The 21,391-nt window shown below is 43.0% G+C and overlaps 1 protein-coding gene across 2 annotated transcripts; it reads right to left on the minus strand.

Moving 5' to 3' along the window:
- Positions 1 to 981: 981 nt before the first annotated feature.
- ttbk2a (tau tubulin kinase 2a) lies at positions 982 to 20,715 on the minus strand. 2 transcript variants are annotated; one of them, XM_084914327.1, is made up of 16 exons: positions 20,292 to 20,715; positions 15,387 to 15,548; positions 13,961 to 14,108; positions 12,758 to 12,831; positions 11,228 to 11,368; positions 10,682 to 10,786; positions 10,141 to 10,206; positions 9,911 to 10,003; positions 9,704 to 9,829; positions 9,409 to 9,566; positions 8,984 to 9,191; positions 8,657 to 8,880; positions 7,987 to 8,539; positions 6,808 to 7,146; positions 5,054 to 6,021; positions 982 to 4,895 (listed from the first exon to the last, which is right to left on the minus strand). In XM_084914327.1, the coding sequence occupies exons 2-16, from the start codon at positions 15,453 to 15,455 to the stop codon at positions 4,448 to 4,450; spliced, it is 3,720 nt and encodes a 1,239-aa protein (XP_084770453.1). In that variant the 5' UTR covers positions 15,456 to 15,548; positions 20,292 to 20,715; the 3' UTR covers positions 982 to 4,447. The 2 variants fall into 2 exon arrangements, with proteins under 2 accessions (XP_084770453.1, XP_084770454.1); XM_084914328.1 differs by lacking the exon at positions 6,808 to 7,146 and having other exon boundaries at positions 20,292 to 20,712.
- Between the last annotated feature and the right edge of the window lie 676 nt (positions 20,716 to 21,391).

The following is a 21,391-nucleotide window of genomic DNA, read 5'->3' on the forward strand; positions in this document are numbered from 1 at the left end:
GTGAAGCATGGAGGAGGAGGTGTGATGGTGTGGGGGTGCTTTGCTGATGACACTGTTGGGGATTTATTCAAAACTGAAGGAACACTGGACCAGCATGGCTGCCACAGCATCCTGAAGCGACATGTGATCCCATCCCATCCTATTTGCTTTTAGTTGGACCATCATTTATTTTTCAACAGGACAATGACCCCAAACACACCTCCAGGCTGTGTAAGGGCTATTTGACCAAGAAGGAGAGTGATGGAGTGCTGCACCAGATGGCACGGCCTCCACAGTCACCTGACTTAAACCCAGGCAAGATGGTTTGGGATGAGATGGACCGCAGAATGAAGCCAAAAGGACCAACAAGTGCTCAGCATCTCTGGGAACATTTCAAGTGACTACCTCATGAAGCTCATCGAGAGAATGCCAAGAGTGTGCAAAGCAGTAATCAAAGAAAAGGGTGGCTGTTTTGAAGAATCATGACGAAACATATAAAAATGTTTTGAGCTATTTCACACTTTTTTGTTTATTACATAATTGCTTGTGTGTTCATTAACAGTTTTGATGCCTTCAGTGAGAATCTACAATGTAAACAGTCATGAGAATAAAGAAAAAACATTGAGAATGTGTCCAAACCTTTGACTGGTAGTGTATTTTTTATGTTCCTAGAATTAGAGAAATAAGGGGTGTCTATTGCTATATATTTATTTATTTATTTATTTAATGATTGAGTCTAAATCATATTGTATTAAGATACACACAGCATTGCTGACTTTGAATGCAATCTTCAAAAATTGTGATATATTTTATTAAATTTTGGGACTAATTCCACATTTACATTTAGAAAAACAAAACAATGAATAAATCCTTTTTACTTGTTTTTAATTTTCAATGTAACCTTAAAAGCACAAGCAAGTAAAATGTTATTAACTCAGTTACTTTTTATGTTTTGTTGGATGCTTTTTTTTTTTTTTTTGTCTTTTTCAAAAAAACAACAGCTTGAATGCCCAGTGGTTTTATTTCAATTAAAAAGAAGCACTTTATAAATTAGCAATTTTAATATGCGTATCCTTGCTCAGTGTCCAACATTTCAGGATTATAAACAGGAATCTGTCACAAAATTCTTTCTGCATGCGGAATGAGTATTTTATTTGTAACCAGTTTATAAAAATAAAATACAAAATAATTTGAAAACAAAAAGAAACAAAACACTGTACAAGGCATTGATATGATACAAATAATAGAATTAACATAAATAATTACAGGTATATACAATGCAAAACTCCCGCTTGTTACATTCTTTCCTTGAGACTGTACAGTTACATTTCAAAACAACGACATACATTACAACACAAAAAATATCAACCATTGAAAAAATCCCAACAACTCAACTGAAAATGACAGATGGGCAAATTAGCAAAAGTCACAATAAATAATTTCTGTCAAGTATTTATAAGTAATTCAATATCATGACATGAGAAGTGTACAAGTGCACACCAAAGCTTTTATTAGTTTCCATCTCACCTTTCAAAATAAAACAAAACAGCTGGCTTTATTCTGTTGGTCTGTGGCTTTGTATAACCACCAAAAAACCCAACAAGCTACTATAAATATGACACTTTCTAATAGCGAGCCACTTTTAAAAGTGACAAAGACAAATCTCATCTGGAAGGTAACACTAATCCTACAACTACACACCACTTGTGAGATAATAATATTAAAACCGATGATAAGAAATCTGATTATCTTTTAAAATCAGCAGCACACTGTTTAGTGTCTGTCCTTCCCTTTCATTGAAGCCCGTTAGGATATATGTCATATTTGTACGATAATGATATTATTTAAATACTACTTTCAATATTTTACAGGTATATATTAAAAGTCTGCACAACAGCGTTCTGAACTTCGAAGCCTTGAAAGAGGGGGAATTCAAAGATTGCTCGCTGGCGACGTATAAATTGCACAGCCATTTGAAAGCATACAGCTATCACACTGCAAACACACCTTGAATACGGCACCCTGAAATTCTCCAATTTCAGTCAATCAATCAGTAAATTCTCCACACATTCTCACAGTGGAGCGCTCCGGCTCTGACACAGAAGTCTGTCAGCACTGATTTCAGTGGCGAGGGTTTGCATGGTAGCACATGCCATTTATAGACCGAGAGATAAGAGAGAGAGAGAGAGAGAGAAAGAGAGAAAGGCTTGGCTTGGCCTAATACTGGAATGATCTCCAACACAGACAAGGCTCAGTCATCCCTCGCTATGCACAGAGGGGCAGAGAAGAGACATTAAGGCGGCTGACTGACTGAACGATGTCTGCCTTCAGGATGAGTCATCATAGCTGCTCTGTGAGGCTAGCGTAGGTACCTGCGAAATCTACATGAGTCAGACGAAACAGCATTGTTTAATATCGACAAAAATAAGACGCTCTCATCTCAACTCAAACTGCAAAGTATATCAAAATATTTGGCGATGTGGTTTGTGACTGTGACTAAAATCAGGCTTCAGCTCATGAGTACAATGCAAGACTGTAAAATGCAGGAAAGTCTATTCTCCTTTTATTTTTGCATGTCACTACAATTATATGCAATGATAGAATCATCCCAGGTTGGTGCAGAAAACTAACATCAGGTAAGAAAGCAAGTTTTTAATACGAGCCAGAGAAGATTTAGAGATTCGCCTAACAGGAAATGGCCAATGTGGTAAATGCTATATAATGATGAGTGTTATGCGGCTTTTTACTCAGTAGTCGATTTGGGGGGTTTTCTCTGTTGAGCATGCAAAGAGAAACACTGGAAGGAAGCTGAAGTTATTTTACAGTATCTTACAAGCAGAGGAGTAGGAATAGGTTATGGAGGAGAGCTTCAGTGAGGAATCCTAACTAAAAACTGAACACAAACAACACTCTGGCTTCTTTACTTTGTGCACAGAACGTATACTGTATGTCGTTATATAAAAGACATTCTCCGGTGCGGGAGAAACGGGAACGGAAATAAAACATTCTCGCACGTGGAGGCATGGAGCATCGTTTTGGTGTGAGAAATATGTACATATGGCCTCCATTTTCAATAACATTTGACAAAATTCTTTTTTTTGAGGTCTGAAATTCACATTTGTTCAGAGTTTTATCTCAAACACTGGCCTGGTATGTAGACAGGACAGCTAATATTTCCTGTTACAAATAATAGCTACTTTGTCCTTAAGTAAACTGCTGCTCAAATTATGTTTGATTAACAAACATTTGTGTTGCTACCTTTTCTACATAAATGAATGAAAAGGGTTGTCTTATAACCGCTGGCACAAGTCTGTTTTTTGGCTCTTGGTTTTTTTGTTGTTTTATCTTCCTCCGCTAATTACAAACACACCAAAGTGAATCTTCAAGCTGCCCGAAGTGCCAAGGCACGCGCTAAGACGAACATCAGTGCACCTTGAGTCGTTTAAACTTACTACTGCTACTAAAACATCACAAGCCGAACCTCTAATTCCTTCATTCCAGTGTGACATTTCAGATTCCCTCTCAGCAACACAGTAGGCACAAAAAGGTGTGAGTCCTCACATGCTTTACATGACTGATTGTATAAAGGGTCGCTTTGAGCGATCCCCTCATTTTAAAAACGAATGCACGTGACACAAAAACCACACTTTAACGATCGCACGCGAGAGGATAGGAGTCGTAAGCATTGCTAAGCATCAAAATAAATATCTCAATAAATACACAAATTCTGCCTATTATGCATTCACATTTAGTAGAAAGAAAACGTTATACCCTGCCTGATCTGAGTTAGGCCCTCCGGCCAATAATTAAAGTTGCAAATCCCATCAGTATGATTCAAATGCATTAGTGCTGGGGATAAATAAGTTCTAATATATTGCGGTGCAGGACAAATCAAAGTTCAATAATCCGGAGATTTTTATATATGTGCCCACTGGTCCAACTAACTTCTGATTTATGTGTTGCAGCGCTGCATGAACGGTTTAAACTACAGCATTGATTGTAAAAATGAAAAGAAGACCCTGACACAACATTGCCTGTTTGGTAAATTATCATAAAGGACGCACTCCACCAATTCAAGTTCAGTCTGCTAGTCATGCATCGTCATTCAGCTTGTGAACAAGTATTTAATGTCCTCAGAGTTTTGGGAAAGGCAGCATTTTTGGGGGTGGGGTAAAATTTCTGGATATCCCGGCTTGTGCCACAAAGATTTATAAAAGTCTTTTTTAAAATATGTTTTCCACGAGTCCGGCAGCCTTAGTGCAAAACTACAATCACTGGGGTGGTATTTAAAAGCTGGACACATACTGAATAACAAAGCCTATGCAAAAAACAGAAGGAGCGAAGAGAACACTGACAAACTGTGAGAGGAGTAAAGTTCAGACTATTTTACTGATTATACAGGAAGACTCACTGACTGATGTCTGTCCTATTACAACTTCTCTGCTATAGCAACTCAACCTGGTGGGGTCTATCTACTCAGTTTGCTGGAGCACTTGCTCTCTTTGCTGCAGCCTTTTCCTCTAGACAGGTGGAACGGGCTGGTGCGCGCCTGCCGACTACAGCATGTATCCTGGTGGTGGTGGTAGAAGCGGCGGGGAGGCGGCGAGCCGGAGAAGCTAGGGGGTGAGCGGCTGCGGCCAAAGCAGCCCCCTCCCCCGCTGCCACGGTGCTCGTGGCGAGAGGGCGAGGAGCTGACCGAGCGCTGCAGGGAGGAGGAACTGCGGGGGGAGGCGCTCGAGCTGCGGTGGTGGTGCGGAGAGCTCGTCAGGCTGCAGATGCCCATCCTGGAGCCCCCGTGCTGGGCAGAGGAGCGGTGGTGAAGGGGGGAGCCACGGGAGCCATGCATTAGCTGAGCAATACACGTCAGCAGTTCTGAGTCACTGGTGCTGCCAGCTCGGATGCGGTAACGTCTAAGCCTGAGTGAAGCATGAAAAACAGCGAGTAATATTTTACAGCAAAGCTCAAATGGAGATAAATCAAGTTTCTTGGCATAAATTCTTAAATTAAATAAATAAAAGAGAAAATATCTTTATAGTATCTTAATGAAAGTAAAAGATGCAAGGCAACAACTTACCTGCCCTCCACTGTGGGGCGACACGGTGGTTTTCCAGGAGGTGGACGTGGCATGAATTGAGCAGCCAGTTGCTCAGCAGAAGAAGCTGCCTGAACGGGACGAGGGATCCTGCTCTTGCGGGACAGCGGGCTAGAGGAGGAGGAGAGAGACGGAGCGTCGTCTCCCTGGCGGTCAGAACGGGAGCCCATAAGAGAGTCCTCATCCTGAGAGCGGTCAGAGGTGGAGGACAGTGGATCTCTAGTGAGGGAGGCTACCATTGGGCCACGCCTATCAGAGAGGGATGGCGAGGCAGTGGGTGAGGGGACCTGGCCTTGGTGGCTGGCTTTCTTCTGTAAGAGCTTTTCCTTGGCGGATCCTGGTGGAGGGAGCTCCAGGAGGGCCGAGGGCTCCAGCACAGGGATTCGACTTTGCCTGCGGCTAGGGTCTTTACGGGGGGCAGCCAGCGGGGTGGAGGAGGCTGGGTTAGTGACCTGTTCTGGGGTCAGGTTGACTTCTCTAGGGTCTTCCCCCTTCAACTGAGGCTCTGTGACACAGGGAGTGGGGATAGAGTCATTCTCATTGTCTTTAAGCTTGAGGAAAGTTCCAATACTTAAATCCCTTTGGTTGTTAACAGGAGGGGAAAGACGGCCATTGGCAAACAAGGGGCTGCGAGGAGAGCAATGGGAAGATGCCGAGCATGGAGGAGGCGAGCATGGTGAACGAGGGCAGCGCGGGGAAGACATGCGGCTTGGCACAGGGCTTTGAGCTTTGGTGCGGCTGTCTCCATTAACCAGCATCTCAGCCAGGGGGTCTACTGGTGACCCTGGATGGGAGGGCACATGGTCCTGCGGGGAGCTGATGTCCACTGTACGCTCCTGAACCTGCTGAGCTTCTGCTTCAGCTTCGCCATGCCTCTCCAGCAGGAGACACTGTGGAGCACTGTCTGAGCCTGACTGGGAGGAAAGCCCAGAGGGACGCTGAGCCGTCAACTGGAGTGGGGAGGGAAGAGGTGGAGACATGGGAGGGAAGAGAAAAAGACACAGGTATTATTTAAGAAAAAGAAGAGACTAAAAAAATGGCAGTAATATTCTAAATTGTCAAAGGTCTGTTGCTGATAGACTACAACATGGCGAGTTGTGCTGTAGATCTGCAGCAAGAGCCTGTTGCAGATGTGTGAACACTGAACAATTTTACAAAATGTGGTAATAAATGGTGATTAGTTTGGCAACAGCATGCAATACCATAGCTACCATTATCAGACCGAAACACACAAGTGCTATGGCAGTGTCAGTCAAGCTGTGAGTACTAAACCAGCAAGTAGGACAGGAAACGTTCACGCAACTTCGCAGGGGGCTTCAGCGAAGAGAGGGTGAGGAACAAATACAGGGAGAGAGAGAGAAAGAGAAAGATAGAGAGGACAAAGACGATCTGAAACAAAAGAGACCATGCAACCTGTAGTCATGACTCGACATTCCAAACACACATGCCACAATCAGACAAACACACAAACCCTATCCAGATCACAAGAACACATGTCCAGACACAAGGACACATCTGACCCATGCTCTGTCTGGCCTGCACAATGCCCCTTATGGTTTCTGGAGAGAGCTGCCTGACAGCAACACAATAAGCAAGCCAAATGAACAAAAGAAGCCAAAACCAGCAACTTAAATGAAAACAAAAAGAACAAAAATGTTGACAGCGGGTGTAATGCTACTGATGTAGAGGGAGCTGAATGGAGGTTTCTTTTTACAGGACTGTGATGGGCTCATCACCTGCTGAAGCTGGGCACGGGTGATGCGAATGACTGAGGGAAACTTGGTGTTGGCAGCACCCGCAGGGATGGCTGGCAATTTCCTGCGACTGGGTGAGCAGGTGCTGGGGGTGGGGTTTGGTGGCAGAGGTAGGGAGGCGTGGTAGGAGGAGGAAGAGGAGGGGCGTTCTTGCGGCTGCTGGTCGGCGGACTGGCTGCGCCTCAGGGCTGGCAGCTGACGTTGGTGCAGTGGGTCCGACAAGGTGGTCAGGAGGGTGTGAGGACTGGGAGAGCGCAGAGGGATGGGGCTGGATGTCCGGACCGCAACCTCCTCGGGCAGAGATGGAGGAGAGGTAGGGAGCTAAGAGATGGGAGGGAAAGAAGTGGGAGGTGGAGAGAGGAGGGGTTGTGAGATTTGTGAGGGACTGAGGAAGTATAGTGGAAGTACTGTGAGGTGGGACAAGCAGGCTGCGCTAGCGGGGAGCAGGATGCAGAGCTTTAAGTGATGAAGGGATCAATTAAAGAAGTTCTAAAATTTTTGCATACACTGGTGAAGAAAGATGGAGACCAGTCAGGGGAGTTTTTGTTATGGCAGTTTGCAATCTGGATATAGAAGTTCTGACTGCAGAGGAAGTCAGGGGATAGACAGCAGGTCTGTTCTCTTACATGTTAAAATCAGTCAAAGTTATGCTCAGAGACAGAGCAGCAATATGGAAATGGAAGATATAGACTACTGGGATGTTATGAATAGATAAGTAGCAAGAAAGTAATTTAAGGTAAGCAAATCAAAACATATTTTGGAAATAAAAAGTTTGATTTGAGAAGCAAAAAAGGAAAAAAGCAACCACTTAACCCAGATGCCTGCAAATAAATAATTAGATTGATTACAAATTAAAGTAAATCAAAGCCATAAGACCTCTTTCTCCCATGCTGTGATCTGATAAAAAGCTCTGAGTTGTGTCACAACTATCTTTTTCTAACAAATACACACAAGTGAAGAAGCGAGCAGACATAAAGCAGTAACATTTAGCTTCAAACCACAGCAAGATGCAGCTGGTGACACTCTGTTGAATGATATTAGCATTTACGTTCTATACCTAGAACTCTGACTCTGTGCAGCTTTTTAACCTTGTAAAATGCTGACTATAGTCAGGATTATGTATGCCATGTTATGATATGGTATTCAAATGAAAGTGCTTACCTGTGTGAGGACTCCCTCAGCCAGAGCTTCAGCCGGGCTGGTTGGAGTGATTGGGGGCAAGGGCCCTGCAGGGCCCACACTAAGCTCCAACTTGTCCATTTTTACACTTCCTTTGGAAGAGGCCGTGCTTTCTTGTTTGGCTTTCCCCGATCTAGGGCTCTGGCTGCCCTTTTCCCATCCAGGATCCTGTCCATCTGGTTGTAGCACCTCTGGCTCCTCATCCTCCTCCGAAGGGCTGGTGGTAGCCTTGACTCCTGGGGACCCACTGGGTCGCTCCACCATTACCCACTCCCTTGAGTCAAAGTCCTGCCTCCCAGAGCTCAAATTGAGGGCCACAAATCCCCCACTGCTGGCTGCCCCCTCTCCCTGCTCTAACGATCCAGGGGAAGCTGGCTTAGGAGAACCACCACCGGATAGGAACTCTTCATCATAGTGCCAAACCCTATCAGGACGCTCCCCGGCAATTACAGTTTGAGCCTGAGTTACTGGGATGATAGCAGCTCTGTCAGATTCCTTCTCCTGTTGTTGAGTGCCTAGCTGCTGCTTTGCTGAACTGAACATATACAAGACAAATGCAAACAATCAACCTTCTGGTCTACCTAAAGGTGAATTTAGATAAGAAAGTAAGTATTACCGTGCAGTACAAGTATTGGTTGCTTAGTAGACTTACCAGGCATCCACGAAGCGCTCTGGGCTGGGCTTGGACTCCAGGCCAAGCCTCCTCTCCAGCTCGAAGCTGTGGATGTTGCGGAGCTTCCTGAGCAGAGGGCCATCACGGTCTGAAGCCACCACCTCAGAGTGCAGTTTGACAGGGGAACCCAGGCTTGGACCAGCATAGGGGCTCTGGTGCCCTTGGTTGCCCTGGTTGTTGCAGTGTTCCTCCTCCGCTGCCGTCTGTGGGAGACAGTGTTTTGTTTTTTTTTAAAGTAACTTAAATGCCAAAGAAGCAGGTGAAGTTCATTTCTTATATTTTCTTTGAATTCCCTGTGGCTTTTACCTTCCAGACAGCTGTCCTGATGCGGTTACGGTTGCGATCCAGCTCCTCCCAGACGTCAGTCTCCTGGTTCCGGTGCGGGTGGAGGGGAGAGCCCGGCAGACGCTCTGGAGCAGGGTTGTTCTCCACGTCGCTGAGCTGCTCATCCTGCAGAACCTCATCTGTATTTTCTCTCAGCAGATCGCCAGGGATCAGGGACGCATTTGCCATACTGTAACAAGAAAAGGTGCACACACTTTCAATGTCTCTGAAGATATATATATATATATATATATATATATATATATATTTTTTTTTTCTTCTTTTTTTTTTTTTTTTTTTTTTTAAAAAATGGACCCAAGAGAAATTTCAGCCATACATGAAGTTACTGAAAATAGACACCATAAAACATGCTTCTGTACTTATACATGTATATATTTCAAACATACCCCATGTGTGCTGGAGTGAGGCGAGTGTGATGTTGAGGTGTCGTGGTACTGGCACTAATCGTCAGCGTGCCATCAGTAGTGGTCCGCTCCCAGTCATAGGGGTCATTTTCCACGACATTGTAGGTTTTCATACTATTGTCAAACACTGACATCAACAGCTGCAACAACACAAAAATATATAATCATCAATTCATCATGATAGAAGCAGAAAATATACATGCACTCCAAAACCTGAGCAATTTGCTCAGGTTATGATACAGGAAAACCTTCACTCTTTATTGACTGTAAATCATACCTGGTAATCAGGTTTGGTAAAGTAGTCAAGGCTGGAGATGTGATCCAAGAACACACCAAACTCTGCCGGTAGATGTTTGAGCATCAGACGATGATCATAAGTCTCTTTCAGCTTTCCCACATGTTCCTAAAATACACAAACGCACATCAATTATATGTCATCATTTGGAGCCACCAGGACAGAGCTCATTTTTTTCAGTGCCCTTACTTTATCCTTGATCTTCCTCCATGGCAACTGACCGACCAAGAACTCCACCAACATGTAGAAGAGAGACCACAGGTCATCGTGACGTCCCATCTCCTGCAGAATGAAAACAACTCTGAGTTAACAGGATTGGATAATGTTTGACTGTCAAAAAAGAAAAGAAGAGGAAGACATATGCAGGACAGCATCACAGATGAAACAAAACCTCTATCACATACTTGGCAGATACTGACCTTATTCTTGTGCGCATTGACAGATGCATATCGCACTGTTCCCCTAAACCCTGCGACTGGACGGGGCTGACAAATAAAGACAGGCATAGTCATTAAATGGTGATGCTGATGATATCTAACCTGTTTATGGTTAGTTTCAAACAAGATTTTTAGACATAAACTTTTAATTTGCTTCCTGTTACAAACAGAGATTTGGAGAACAAGATAAGAATTGGTTTGAATTTCAATACTCTACACGAAACTACAAAAGTATCTGTCTTTATAGCTGCAAAACATGCATTATATTCAAAAGTTACTTGTTAACTTTGTCTCCATTGTGGATTTACAACAGACCAAAACAATAAGCTACACAAAAACTCAGTAAACAGAGCAGAACCTTTATCAGTGGAAAGGTCCCTGTTCTTAAATGTGCAAGTTAAAATAGAGCTAAAATAGGACTTTCATATAGTTCCACTCCTCAGTTTCAAAGCTAGATGTCACTAAATCCTACATACTGCTCCTTCAGATTCAGTATATAAGCCATAACAGAGAATGCACTTACAGGTCGGACCTCCTGGCAAGAGTTGGTGAACTGGCGAGCTAAACCAAAGTCCAGCATGTAGCAGGTACGACAGGTGCTGGGGAAGCGACCCATGGCAAAATTGGACTGTAGCAGAATCAGGAAGTTGAAAAAGAGTGAAATCTATGTACAATAAAATGTCATTTCTATTTACAGTATATCCATATAGATAAGAAATGTCTTCCAGTAAGGGAATATAATTTAAGACAGCACCTCAGATGATAAACAATATTTACATTTGGTTAGTTTTAGGAATCTAGCCAACACTGATGCTGAGCCGACTTACTGCAAGCAAAAAGCAAACTACTGAATCAGCAGCAACGTTAGCAGCCAGTTACAAAAAAATGATGTCAATGGCAGAGTCTATGAAGCGCCTTGAGGCGACTTTTGTTGTGATTTGGCGCTATATAAATAAAATTGAATTGAATTGAATAGAGTCCAATGCTGACAATAGAAATAAAAATATGACTATATTTATATTACTTGTGCATTTAAAGAATGTCCTGCACTCAACTGCCTGCTACACACCGGTTTGATGTCACGATGCAGGAAGCCAACAGAGTGGATGCTCTCTATAGCTTCCAGGATCTGGCGCCCCAGACGGAGGGTGGTGCTGATGCTGAATGTTCCTCGAGGCATACTTCTCCTCAAATCGGCCAGGTTTCGACCCTAAAGGGCCACGCAAGCAATTTATTAGTATAGAGGCAGTTGTCTGATAAATCTCCCCATTGCACCTGGCTTTTAATGAACAAGTCAATCAATCAAATCATCCATCCATCCATCCATCCATCCATCGTGCTCTAAACAAAGTGAACAGTGTTTGAAAAATGATGAAACAAAAGAACAAAGTATTTAAAGATACATACACATCAAAGGCTTTACTGTTTGAAATGTTTGGCCTGGGCGATAGACAGATGTGTTCAGCGGGCAGGAAACAAGCCAAAAGTGAGGTACAACATGAACTGATCTGCACACAACAGTTTAAACACATGGTGTGGTCGGGAGCCAGTGCGGTGCAGTAAAATTTGACATTCCTGTGGGAATGGTTGCACAAATTACAACCAGATCACACGTTCAAAACATCCCAAGGCCAACTACTATCCAATTCAAGTAGGATGCATTTATAATTTCTGATCATGTCTTGGGTAACACAGCCTCATGTGGTCGATGGAAAACTAATCTTATACCTGCAATTCACAGCATGTGATGCAGTCTATCAATAGCCTGCAGCTTGAGTTTGCTTCTGCCTGATATTCTGCAAAATGCTACATGCATTTAAAGTGGAAGTAGTTACTGTTCTTTTGGCCATATTTGTTTTTTGTTTTTGTTTTTTTTGGGGGGGGGGGGGTTGCATATACTGTAGGTTAGCTGCTAAATTATTTACATGCAGCAGTATTTTTTTTAGAAATTTCTAAAATGTTTATTTGCTTTGGTTTCATGTAACCATCTTCTATATAACAGTAACTTTGAGTAAGAGCTCACCATGATTTCTCCAAGTCAACAGCCCAAAGTCCAATCAAGGTCAGGGTAAATAATCAAAATGGTCAAACATTGCACATATTGACTGAATGGTGGCTATGACCACAAGACACAGTTACAGCATGACTGGAAATACGCTAAACAGAAACAAGCTAGTAATCAAAGCAGAATAGGTGCTATGAGGATGTTTAATAGCTGAATTATAAGTTTTTTTTCTTATTAATTTAGTTTTCCCTTTGTTTGTGTTGTTATTCTTGCTCTTTGCATGGTTGTGCTTTATTTTTTTTATTAATTTCCCAAATAATCACTGAGTAAAATGTCTAAAAGTTCACTCAAATAAATTCTAGAGCTTTAACTTAGCTTGACTCTGTGATTTTAAAATGCTTTGGACAGCCAGTAATCCAATTCCCACATTTTTTACATTTCCAAATATATGAAACACAGAAAGGCAAAAAATCTTTATTGCACAAACTGAAATTAGCAAATGTTTGACACTTGCTTGGTGAGTGATTTAGCTGACTCTTAAAGAAGCTTCATTTAGAGTCTTTTTAGAGACGAGTCTTTTCCTTTGGGACTAACCTGAAGCTCCATCACCACGTAGTTAAAACGGTCATTACGGCCGCATCCCACAAAGCGACACACGTGGTCTTTACCTAAGAGAAAAAGGACAAGAGAGTTTCAGGATCCTTCCTCTCACCTTACACGTGCTGTATTATTTGAGGGCTGGTTGTATGAATCATAATGATGTGTGTGCCCATGCTTAGTCACCCTACCATATCCAATGTCCGTGCCCTCTCATCAGCAGCTTCACTGTATTATTTCCCTGCTGATTTATGGGATATAGCACATGGCACCAGGTCTAGACATGTGTGCATGGATGCCTTGAGCATTTGTGTGTGTGTTTATGCATGGGAAGGACATTGCTGCACCGGCAGGTTGGCTGCAGCCACACCCCAAAGCCCTTCAGCTAGCAGCGTCTCCATGCATAGTTAGTGACAAGACCTTCGTGCTAAAAATGCTACTATTTAGATCATTTGTTATTACAAAATTGTTATTTAAGGGTAAAAATACATCAAAGTTGAAAGTGGGTTATATTTGACTCCATTATGCTTTATATATCTGCTGGTTGATATTTACTCTCTACAGCTGGGCGGGTCAGCAATGGTTGGGGGGCTGGAATTGAGCCCATCTCAAATTATATGCTGGTTCCCTCAGGAAGCAACAGGACCACGATGCTCCAGGCCAAAGCCATTAGACAGCAAACATGATCCCAGCCCATTGATTTTCTTCTTGGGAGGGGGGAGGTAAAAAAGCATTGTGGGTAAAAGGGAGAAGGAAGGGCCTTTTTTTTTTTATAAAAGAAAGAGAAATGGAAGTAGCACAGTCCCCCTAAAGGATCTAACTTTATGTTAACCCTGGGAGTGTCCAAGCACAGACAACCGTACACTTGCTGTGTTGTTTCTGTTAAAAAGCAGGACCACCACAGATGTTTTTCCACAGCATGGACTGAGGCAAATTGTGCTGAACCCTGGGCCAAACTGTTTTCAGATCTGTATCTATTCTCAGAGGGAGAGTTTATTCTACCCTGCTACTGATGCTAACAAGTGATACCAGCATTTTCTCCTAGGAGGAGATTTTTGGAAGGAAACATGCTAAGGATAGACAGTGTGAATGCTTTTTCTTCTCTTAAACATTTGCTGGATGATAACAATAAATACTCCGCACGTGTGAGACGATCGGTCAGTACCAATAAGTGATATCAGTGAATCCATTTGCACTCACCCTGGAGCTTCTTGAGCACCGCGACCTCCATCTTCAGCACCTGTTTGGGCTGCTGGGCCGACTCCACCTTCAGTGCCACGCTGACCCGCGTCATCAGGTCCGTCGCCTCGTAGATCTCCCCAAACCCACCACCCCCGATCTTCTTCACCTGGAGTAAAGATGATGGCACATATGATATATAAAAATACTACTTCTACTTCTACAGAGTAAAAGTAAGAGGTGAAGATCATTTCAGGCTCCACAGAGTTTATGACAATTAGGTGTTTTGTCAACTAGAAGAATACTACAATGGCACATGAGCCCACAAACTGTATGCAAAAGACAGATGTAGCCTTTGGGTCTGTAAAGGGCCTTAAACCTGTGCTTTTTCTGATGGTGAGCAGGGGGCGATTCCCCTTTAAAACCAACCTCCTTGCGATTTAATAGTATTTATTATCCTTTCTGTGGCGTGATATAACTGCGATTTGGTTTGATCCTTAGTTGGAGATTTTTTGTTCTTTTTGAATGTATAGAAAAAAGTCATCCGTCAGTCCATCCAGCCATCCTCCATCCATTAATCTTCATAAAACGTCACAAATAAACGCTTTGTAACGTCCCTCTGAATCCCGTGTTAAATATAGGTCACATGATCTGTGAGCCAGCACAACCAACTGCAGCGTAGTCCCGATTACCTTGAGGCAACTGTTGTTGTGATTTGGCACTATATAAATAAAGTTTAATTGAATTGAATAGTTTTTTCTTTAAAAAAACGATTCTGATTAAAACTGCTGGAAAATGGGAAATTTCCTTCCTGGTTAACCAGCAGGAATTTATATGACTCAGTTTATAGTTCACCTATACTTGTGCATAGCATCATCCTTATTTCATTCTTTTAGCTGCTTCTCAACTACCAATAGTATTCAAGCTCATCTTGTATCTCAACTACTACAGCTTTAATTTCCCCTAAGCTCCGATGTGCCCTTCACTGTCCTCCATGCTCGCACAGAGTTTTCTGTCGCACTTGGAGCTAAAGTTGTGGGATTAGCTGCAGCATTCTTATGTAACTCCTTAGATGACAGGAAGTGGAGCCAGTTAGGAATAACAGCCTCACACGGAGCCCAGGCTGGCACAGCAGTGAGAGACATGGGCCTTTGGGGAGCACTGCTGCTGCTGCCTATAGCACAATGCACTGCCACAAATAGCTATACAGGCTATTTTTGGATCACCCGTACTGCAGCAGCAGAACCTGGACAGAGAGACATGACCCCAAACTGTCGAAAACACAGGTGAGACACTTAAAAAGAAAGCGGTGGTGCTCATAGGCAGGGGAAGCATTGTTTGAGGAACAAAGAAATCCTGTTTGTGGAACAGAGGGTGACCTCGGGACAGGCAGTGATGGGGCTGCACAAACACGCTGCCTATTGTAGCTGGAAAACACGGCGCTTACCACTTTCCATCGTTCCTTGACCAGGGAGAGCACGCTCAAGATGTCAGTTTGCTCTGCTCCCCCACTCATCCCGTCAGCAAATCTAGGGACGCTGCCCTCACTGCTTCCCCCACGACAAGCAGCCTCACACTGGGCCGAGCATTTGGGATCTGATGGAGAACCCTACGGAAGTCCAAGAGAGAAACAAAGCAGTCAGAAGCGGAAGGAGGAAATCAGCTGTAATCTGGTTACATTTGACCAAGCTGCACTTTAGCATCTCAGGCTAACATCCAGCGGGTTTTACAGCATTAAAAACACTACAGAAAGCATGCATGCCGCTCAGTTGAGAGACCGACCATTGCCTCAATAGCTGAAGCTTTCTGATACGTGACCATTGCAGCAGCTGCCACACCTGCTGCCAGCAGCTGTCCTTCTAGACAAGCTCACCCAACAAACTCACAGGCAAAACTATTACATTACAAAGAGGTTTCATCATCTTAGTATCATTTTCCCTCTTCTGTGTATGAAAGCCAAGCAGCAGATCTTATGAGTGTATTATCAGATGTAACGAGTCTGTTTAATTTCCTTAATTTAAATCGACTCAGCAGTGAACTGATTAAAAACAAACCACACAAAAATTCACATTTTTATAAATAACTGAATTTACACAAAGCACCAGCTATTCTTAGAAATTACATATTCATTCATTTCATTTTGTAAGACAGTTTTAAGTTTATTTTTAATTCCACACAACAGAAATATGGATATCTGCAGTCGTTATTTCTATTCTGTTCATTTATATCACGAGAAATTGAATGATTAAAAAAACAAAATCAAGTGACAAACCAAAAATGTGTAGGTTGAAGCTACAGCTTACATAATACCTCCGCCTGATACAAAAGAAAGAAAAATCGGCATCAACTGGGAAATTGAATGAAGATAAAAGAAAGAAAAGATGGACGATTCATGTCAAATCCAGCTGTAGATGAACTCTTTTTAATCACATTTATCACAATACTGAATCATTCTGTAATAATTCTAACTTACAGTTCAGATTAAATAAAGTTAGTTGTGTCAGTATTACTACATATACACATGGTAATCATTTGTTAATAAAACATTTTTGGACTAGATGTCTAAAAAGCACCATGCTGGAGGATAAACACCTTCCAGAGGAGCCAAATTGAAGGCTTCTAATGCATTAATAGAAAAATTATTAATAAACTTAATAATAATTTATAGAATCTCTACAAAATACAACCTGTTAAAAAGTGTTACTGATCATTTAATTAGGCTGACATGATGTGGCCAAACTCCTTCAGCACACATCAACTTTAAAATGGAATTTCCTTTTGAAAAACCGAGTCCGTGTTCCTGCATTATACAACATCCGTGTCGCAGATAAACATTCCTCCGGAGAGCACTCGCTAGATACTTCCTTTAGTCCGCCTTCAAACACTCACTTACAGCAAGCCCGACTTTGATTCATCATTCTGTACACGGCGCCTGAGCATCTACGGTTACGCAACGAGCCTTCAAAACACTATTTGGTTACAGGGCATGATCCCGGCATCAAGGAGGGAATCAATCCCATCATGCAGCATGCTAGTGAGGCTGGGAAGAGGGAGAAGTGTGGTTAGAGTAGATAACAGTGAAGTGATGAGCATGAAATGTGACCCAAGGTTAAGGCTCAGGAGTAAGGTGGCCTTTGTTGAAGCTACACAGATCCAACGACACAACTGGACCAAACAAATCCCTTTTAATGACTCGCAATTACTGTAATGGACTTACATTACACTAACACTACAGTCTATTTTAAAATGTTTACCTTCACGGGACAAAAGGGGCTTGATTATGACCCCAGTTGCATATTTATATATGTTTCCTACTATGAATGTGTCCACATCTCCTACAGCTTTTCAGTTTTTTTGTTTTACATGAATTGGTGTAGCGAGGATAATAATAAGCTAATTTATGCTTTATTTATAGGCGGTTAAACATATCAAACATGTAACAAATGGCATGCATAGAGCTCAACAAAATACACGACAAACCAAATATCTTCATAATGGAAAAACTTAACTGAAATCAAGACACATGCGATAATTCGAAATCAACAATGACTTACTAAATGTCGTAAAAACAGCACAGTGTAAAAAATATCAGATGACATTAAAGTGGTTGTGCGTTTTGGCCAGTGCAGCACAATGAAGCGGCTTTGAGTGATCAGACTTGTGACAATGCAAGGTTGGAAATTTGTGTGCGGTCATTTATAACACTGCATATATTCAGTATATATGCTCTGATTTAGTTTAAAATGCCCACTAATCTCTACATTGTACTGTTTTGCTATGAACTAGGATGTAGCACAGTTTTACTGCTGAAGAAGCCTTGAGGCTAACCCTAATCGTAATCCTTACCTTTTATTGTGTAAAAATGACTGAAAACCATATTTAATGATATTAAAACATTTTAGATTGTCGAATTATACTAGAGTATGCTCTACAGGAGCGCCACTCATTCTGTTGTCAGCAGGCTTGGATTAACAGAGATCACGGTCACCATTTCACATGCTAGAATTTTCCAATTACTATACCAAACACAGCAGAGTGAGTGCTGACATTCATTCACCATTAGTTCTTTTAAGCATTGGGTCATTCACTCTTCTTCTTTCAGCTGCTCCCTTGGGGGCTCGCCACAGTGAATCTTCTGCCTCCATCTCACCCATGATCCCTAACATCCTCTTCCGTCACACCTACCCTCTGCGTGTCCTCTGTCACTACATCCATGAAGCTGCTCTGTGATGTTTCTCTTTTCCGCCTCCCTGGCACCTGCATCAACATCCTTTGCCCAGAATATCTGCTATCCCTCCTCTGCACATGTCAGCCTTGCCTCTCTAACTTTATCTACAAACTGTTCAACCTGAGCTCTCCCTCTCATGTACTCATTTCTAATCTTGTTCATTTTGGTCACTCCCATTTAAAATCTTAGCATTTTCAGTTCTGTCAGCTCCAGCTTGGCTTCCTGTCTTTTTGGTAGTGTCACCAACTCCAAACCATACGTCATAGCAGGTCTCACTACCATCTTGTAAACCTTTCCTTTTCACATCCTACTGTCACAAATCGCCTCTGACTCTCCAACCCACTCCACGCTGCCTTGCACTCTCTTCTTCATTCTCCATTGCTTTGAAAGATTGACCCCAGGTATTTAAAATCAACCACCTTCACTACCTCCGCTCCCCCCCAGCTTCACTGTTACACCTGTCTCTCTCTAACTCCTCTTCTCTCCTGAGCATACCTCCTGAATCTTTTATCTTGCTTTGGTTCAAGAGAATCAAAAGAGGAAATATTTTTAATTCACACCGGCTAAACGTCTATAAAAGTATTTTTTCTTGGTAAATTAGAGATGAACACAGCAAGTCTTTGAGCCAACTGTAAATTCTCAACGTTGAGCTAATTGCTGCTTATGCAAAATCACAGAGCATGCCATCAAACGTGCTACACAAAAATGCTCATATCCTCAAGGGATGGGCAACTTTCTCTGTGATTGAATAACTAGTGCTCTGAGTGAGAACTTCAAGGTCATCCCATGTTCCAGTGCTTTCCTCAGGGTCACACCTGGGTATCACATATAAGAGGCTGTAGCAGATAATTTGCTTACAATTAGTCAGAAGTTGGAGGTTGTTATTTCATGCAAATAGGGTGTGGGGAAAGAAAGTTTTAAATAGTGGCTTCATCTGAGGCCATCTTTGACCCACAAACACACCAGCATTCATTCAAACATAAGCTTGTACACATATTGCACAAATCAACACACCTGCACAAGCCAGCCCGGCTGCCTCACGCTGTGACTAATCTAACGCCTTACAGAGGGGGCACGGTTCCGCTCCTCCTCCTCCTCCATACCAGACACCGCCAATGACGAGAGAGAAAACAACAAGCCCACCAGAAGCAGCCTTTGGACCCCAAAATTAAAAGCTGCGTATGACAGCCAGCTCCTGCCTCATAATGCATCCCGCTTCCTGACCCCAGCATCTCCATGGCGACGATGGTGCAGTGCCATTTTCATTTGCTGACTGCAGCTGGTCATCGCCTCTGCCCTTTAGGTCTGCTGGAAGCTGCAAGTTTACAGCTACAAAAAGCATCATGAAATGTCAATGAGTGATTCTGCCGCAGAGTAGCTCTCCTTGAGAGTGAATATGAATGTGATTTGATGGTGAATATTCACAAAAACAACAACAACAACAAATCAGACCTGACCCTGAAAGCTTACTATGCATACATGCCTATAAGCCTGGATCCAACGAGAATATCTTCTGCCTAATCCAAGAGTGGCCTGGTTCAGTGGTAGGACGGAGAGACTGCTGCTGGATGAAAATTAATGTCTGGACTGACTTCTCTCCAGAACTATGGGTTCTATCAAGAGGAGACTGGGAAGCTGAGAAGGATGGGACCAGAAAGTGTGTTTATATAGGGAATCAAAGATGCATTCACGTAAAGAGCTACACTTGCCGCCAGTGCATCTTTTTGACCATTATTAGTGCATACCAGAGTGACCAAGCAAATACAGAGAGGCCTTCTGTATCGTATTCAACGGGATGTGTCGATAACAAGCTACAGCCGAGTCCCAGCAAAGGTGTCACGCCGCTCTGCAAAATGAAACCCCTTCTCTTGCCTGCATTGACTGACCCCGGCTTTGCTGTGGAGAGCTGTTGCATAGCGATTTGGTTGCCACAGCAGATTTACTCAGGCGCGTCCACGCACATTGACCACCCGCAGGCCACGCAAGCCCATCCTGCCTGACTTTAAGCGCTGACAACATGCAGGTTAACAAACCGAACGCATGTACGCAGCTACCGCCGACAAACACGGGGGTGTTAAGAGTGGTGGAAAAAAAGAGGAGGCACTGAATCATCTGGATCCTTACCTCGGGTCTGAGCTGCCAGCCCTTGTTTCAAAGAAGAGCCGGGTGTGGTTACGAAAAATCCTTTTGGTTTGGGGGCGGCGGGGACGACAACGAGCGGAATCCCATAGCGAGCGAAGCGTCCATAGGCGGAGGTGGTGGTGGAGTTGTCGGTGACTGGAAATAAAATAAAAGAGCGAATGGAGGAGCGAAGGAAATATGTCTGAGTGTGATCGTCCGTTTTCTCCTTCTGCCTGTCACCTCAGCATCTTTATCTGTCGCTGCGGATCCGTGACGTGACAACTCTGTGATGATCAGCAGCCTTCCTGCGCGCGCGGCCCCGATTCGATCGCCCCTCGCAACAGCACGGCCACGCGCGCGAGGGGGCCCTCTTTAAAGCTCGTCTCCGCGGTTTAGCGTTGCGCGCACGCGCAGTACACAGTCACCGCGTCTGCGTTTGTTTTCCCAGCCCAAAGCGTATGCGGAGTGTCATCGTATCTGGACCTACAAAGGAGATATGAGAAAATGGTGTTAGAGGATAATATGAAGGATACAATCGGTTTGGTTTGGAACTCGGCCACAAAAGGCGTTTTTTTTATCAATAACACTAGGGGGCGGCATTAAGCAAAAGACGCCATTGCTGTACAAACAACAAGACTCAGTGATGAAAAGTGTATTTTACAACACAAAACATACGATACACGGTTTTTATTTAAGTGGAACAGAAAAAAAAGTGCGACAGCAAAGATATTGTCAAATAAATGTTGCATTTACATGTAGCGATTACGTGATTTTCTTGTAGTTCAATCTAAAGAAAGGAAAGATGATATAGTAAAACAATTGTAATTGAGTTGGGGTAAATAAGTTACCTCAAAACTCTGCTTTCGGTCATGTGAAATAGAAAGTTTAAACAGGACTGCGTAGAGTTCTGTGAAAAGCCAAGTGCACACAAAATACTTCTAATTAAAGAGGGCAAGTAATAGCAAACTGTTGCTAATCAAATGATCATCAGCAAGTGTGAGCATCTCTATAAAAGCAGAGGTTTTGGCATTTTGCTGGTCCGCAGGACTCAGATGTGTGTTATTACAATGCTACACAGTGCGATATAGGGGAAATTGCAAAAA

The sequence above is a fragment of the Perissodus microlepis genome, chromosome 19 (assembly GCF_051167445.1).
Source record: "Perissodus microlepis isolate ML-2025 ecotype Zambia chromosome 19, ASM5116744v1, whole genome shotgun sequence".
Lineage (NCBI taxonomy): Eukaryota > Metazoa > Chordata > Actinopteri > Cichliformes > Cichlidae > Perissodus > Perissodus microlepis.